This window comes from Sardina pilchardus, chromosome 5 (assembly GCF_963854185.1).
Source record: "Sardina pilchardus chromosome 5, fSarPil1.1, whole genome shotgun sequence".
Lineage (NCBI taxonomy): Eukaryota > Metazoa > Chordata > Actinopteri > Clupeiformes > Clupeidae > Sardina > Sardina pilchardus.
Genome location: NC_084998.1, coordinates 9,898,497 through 9,903,496, shown reverse-complemented (window position 1 = coordinate 9,903,496; position 5,000 = coordinate 9,898,497). Strand labels below are relative to the sequence as shown.

General features: G+C 47.2%; 1 protein-coding gene across 1 annotated transcript in view; it reads right to left on the bottom strand.

Annotated features, from left to right (window-relative positions):
* Positions 1-5,000, bottom strand: part of LOC134080100 (disks large homolog 4) — an 88,982-nt gene that overhangs the window by 45,214 nt on the left and 38,768 nt on the right. Inside the window, exon 3 of the mRNA XM_062536337.1 lies at positions 1,153-1,209. Coding sequence (XP_062392321.1) covers positions 1,153-1,209 — 57 coding nt within the window. The remainder of the gene's footprint in view (positions 1-1,152; positions 1,210-5,000) is intronic.

Here is a 5,000-nt window from a genome sequence, read left to right as displayed (position 1 = left end):
AACACAACAACCTCACAACACAACAACATCATGGACACACACACACAATCACCTCACTAGAGTCTCACAAACACCCCAACCTCACAACAGGCGTCACAGAATATGATTTCACATCCACTCATTCCATAACCTTTTGCAATGTGTGCCTCTTCCAGCAGTATTGTGTTCCTTTGCATCCCGGTGAGATGGAGCACCATACTCACATATCAATCTATCTCCCCTCCACAGATGCCACACGCGCACCTGAAAATGGCTTCCTGTCACTCATTTTTCCAAACCTCCAGGCCTGTGCCCAATGCATACAAATGAAGCTCCCACAGACTGCCATTTCGCTGGGCACGGGGAGAAAAAGAGCTTGGATATGCACACAAGCCTGTGCTGAAGCATCCAGGCATGAGGGACAGCATGGAACGTGGAGGAGGAGGAGGCTTTAAATACCACTAATTGCAGTATCAATAATTGAGCCGTTTCTGGTTCACCACGTCTCACATATGAAACGAGAAAGCACAAGTGCGAATCATCCGACTCAAAGATCCCTCGAGTCCTGACACTAGTCAAAGTGTACTTTTCTGTGGAGAGTGTGGCAAGCGAAAAGATAAGAATAATTCAAAGTCCCATATAGAATTAAACACGCATAAAGCACAACATGACCATATACAGTACAGCACTTACGCAACGCAGTCAGGAGCTAAATCAGATCATACAACACACAGCTTTCAAGACTGATGATGAATGTTGAGGATGGGATTTGATGAAGGCGCTTCTCGGCGAGCTGACGTTACACCATAATGTACAGACATGGGCGACCGCAGGTGTATATCAAAGCAACCATCAAGCACATCTAGAAACACGTAAGCAGTAAAAACTAATTCAGACGTTTCCCATTTCTCAAACGGCAACACAAATAACTCTGACCTGAAACAGCTAAGGCCATGCTGAATTGAATTAGCCATTCGCAGAAGGATAGAGATAGCACACAGACAGAAATAAACGGCGAAGGCAATAACGGCACAAACAACGGTGACTGCGAGGATGAGGAGGACGATAGATAAATAATGACGACGGAGATGCACAGGTGAGGTGGGAGGTGGGAGGCCGGGAGCCGGGAGCGCTCTTCGGCGTCCGGCCCTGCAGGTAACACAGTGTCCTTACCAGCGTGGAGACCGCAGAGGTGTACAGGGGGGTGTGTCCAGCCGACATCAGCACCGGCTGTAAAAAGCAACAGAGAGTGGCAGGCAGGCATAACTCAACAGGGGGGACAGGACAGCAGGAGGAACAGCACCAGGAGGAACTCAGTGTCCTGGCACCAGATAGAGAGTGCGGAGCGGGAATAAGCAGAGCTTAAAGCAAGGAACATTGTCATATAAATGTCCCAAGCCTTGATGTAAAATGATCGATTTCCAAATCTTAAAAAAAACCTGGCCCATGCCTGAATTCCAGCATAGTGCCTGAGTGCTTTAAAGCCCTGATATTACTAGTATATTTGAGACGGTGCATAAACCAGGTACAAAAAAAAGGGATGACAAATGAATTACACAGGATACAATTTCTCCAAACAAACACAACAAAAACAGTGTTGGAACACACGCCAGGGACATTTATTTTTCTGTGCTCTTTTATGTCCTTGAGAAACAAGGGTGTAATGTAGGTACGCAACAGCGTGGGAGGACAGAGAAATCATGGCTGGAGAGGAGAGCAGTGATGGGGGCAAGAGAAGTGTGAACATTGTAATTAGACAGAGCTTCACCAGTCCTGCACAATGTTGTCACTCTGGCAGGCTCCCAAAGCACAGAGAAAAAGGATTAGCGTGAAAAGATGGAAAGAGAGAGGAACAACTGCAACAGACAGAGAGGAGGAGGAGGAGGAGATGGGGGGGGCAGAGGGGGGGGGTTGGAGAAAGTTTGACAGTGAGCGCAGCAGACATTGTCATTCCCGGGCGGAGAAAGGTCACTGCACTGCTCGGCGTCAGCAGAGAGGGCGCGTGCTGCTATTTGCAGATTGGGGGACCGGGAGCCGCTAATCAAAAGGCGCCGGAGCAGAGAGAGAGAGAGAGAGAGAGAGAGAGCGAGAGAGAGAGAGAGAGAGAGAGAGAGAGAGAGCGAGAGAGAGAGAGAGAGGGAGAGAGAGAGAGAGAGAGAGAGAGGGAGAGAGAGAGAGAGAGAGAGAGAGCGAGAGAGAGAACCGGGGAACCACTGACAGTGATTGAACAAGAACACCATGGTGGCTCCTCTCTTAACGAGATGAGAGGAGAAAAAATAGTGGTTGACACATCTAACTCTAAACAAGACCAATAATAGTCTAAGTATGACGACTATACTGTCTACCTGTTTATCTGTAATAATGTTAATGTATATTATTCTCTACATACAATAATTTGGTAATGTTACAACGGTTTATATTACTAGACATACAGTATTTAGTTGTGTTTTATTGATAAATGAGATTTAATAGTTGAAGAAACACAGGAAACGCAGTGATTAGCCAGTCGGAGCTGTCCGTGGTTCTGAAACAATCCTGCAGTTCTCATTTTCACCAAAAGATGGCAGAATTGCGCATGTTCACAGTCGTGTCATATAAACCGTGTTGGGGGTATTTTTTGAATCTTCAAAAAAGTTGAGCCAGCAAAAGTAGGGCAGCGCTCCAAAAATAAGGGTAAATTCAGACAACGGCATTGAAACAGGTAGTCTTTGGCTCCCTGGGGCCCAGTTCAGGGAAACCTACAGTACACAGCCTAATGTTTACTGATGATGCTGTACAGACGTTAGTGCAGAGCCTCCGGGGGGAACCACATTGCCTTATTTATACCTGACAGCAACCGAACCGACCCACATCCACACTGCTCTCTTTAGCAGGACTCTATTTCCTTAGCAACACTGCTGAATCTGCCATTTGCACCAGTGAAGATACTGTACAGTATATCTTCATGTGTTCGATATATACGTCTCTATTTGTGTCATACATCACAGCAGTGGTTCTCAAACTTTTCCTGTCATCACCCACTTTGGAGTTGGAACATTTTGAAGCCCCACCTGAACCATCAACCTAGCAAAATAATAGCCTTCACATATTTTTTTCGCATTTTGGCTAAATGTTTGTTTTTTTCCTGTCTCGACCCACTGGATCAGATGCTATTTTAACTCATATTTCAGTGTGTTTATGACTCCTATGCTTGTGTGAGGCTATTTTGTTTGGAATCAATGATCTTCCTTGTCAAAAAAGAGAGGTATTATTAAAGAAAGACACCAAAAAACGAATTTCCTCCTGTTCCTCCCCCAACTGCCATGTCTCTATTCCTCACTAGTGGGACCCGGCCCACACTTTGAGAACCACTGCATTACAGTTAATATTTATCAAACTGATGTATACTCTATTGGGCATCATAACATGCAGAGCAAGAAGGTAAGACAACTGAAATGTTGCTTTCCAACGGTCCAGTGGTCCTGGTCATGGACATGGTCAAGAAATAATGGACATCGCCCAACTAGCTACTCTGACAATTACATGAAAGCTAATTCATAAGCAACCCCAGAATAGTGTAATAGAGTAATTAGCCCTGAGGACAGCCAGTTCCCCTGCCTCTCCTCGCAGCCCTGACCGAGGTATGATTAAGTGTGACAGAGGGTGTGTGTGGGAGCATGTCTGTGTCATGTATGTTAATTCTCCACCAATCATACCCTGACTCACAGGCATCATAAGGCACGAGATATCAAACGGACAGGGCATCCCAGCGAGCCGTCTCCCCGATCACCACGGCAACGCCGCATGCCCCCTTTTTAAATCACCGCCTCTCTCCCTCTCTCTCCTCTCTGAGAAGTCTAAATCATCATTAGCGAGCATGCGCTAAGTACAGTCTATCATGGCGGAGTCGCTATTGTCTCAACATCTGTGTTTTGACCGTAACTCACGAGCGAGCGAGCCCGGCGCGGCGCTCGGAGCTTCTGTGCCGGGGGGGGGGGGGAAAGAGCACTGTCAGTTCCGCTGTCTGGCGCAGCACTGAGTCAAGAATCCCGGCGTAATGGGATAGCTCTTCGCCCGGGAAGTCGCCGAGCGAGAGGACTACAACATCAACAAATAAGAAGGGGGTGTGGGGGGGGGGGGAGTCGACCGACAGACAGAGGGATGAGCCATCAGCGTTGACAAAGACAATGTCTAAGGCGACTCCTCAGTCGGACAGATGGCAGAGGAGAGAGAACATGTCAGTGTGAGAATGGAGGGGGCAGGAAAGAGGAGGAGGAGGAGGAGGAAGGAGGAAATTGGAATGAATGTGTGTGTGTGTGTGTGTGTGTGTGTGTGTGTGTGTCAAAGTGTTGGTGTGTGTGTGTGTGTGTGTGTGTGTGTGTGTGTGATTGTGTGTGTGTGTGTGTGTTTGTGTGAGAGTAGTTGTAAGAGGAAGACATAAATAGACACAGAGTGAGAAAGAGGACATCAGACAGAGACAAGAGACAAAGGGAGGCATAGGGAGAGACAGAGAGAGAGAAAGAGAAAGAGAAACAGAGGGAAGGAGAAATAGACACAGAGAGGGAGAGAGAGAGGGAGAGAGAGAACGAAACAGAGCGACAGAAGGAAAGGGTGTGTGTGTGTGTGTGTGTTTGGGGGGGGGGGGTGTTGGGGGAATCACACAGAGTGACCTTGAGGCGATGTAAATGTTCCTGAAGCCACACGGCGCAGAGGAGAAACACTGATACACTGGTGCAGCTCCACACACACTCATTCATCTCCCTTCACTAGAGCTGCCCAACGCTGCCATATGGGCCTAATGCTGGGCACATCTAATAAAAGTATATGTGTTATGCGTGTGTGTGTGTGTGTGTGTGTGTGTGTGTGTGTGTGTGTGTGTGTGTGTGTGTTAGTGTGTGTTAAGTATGCTCCTATATGCATAAATGCGTCTATGTGAATGGACGCAGTAATAATGTTCTCTCAAATTAGCATGCATGTAGAGCTCGTGTATGCGTTGATGCGCTCCCTATACATTCAAATGGGAATTGAGGTTAAGGTCAGAA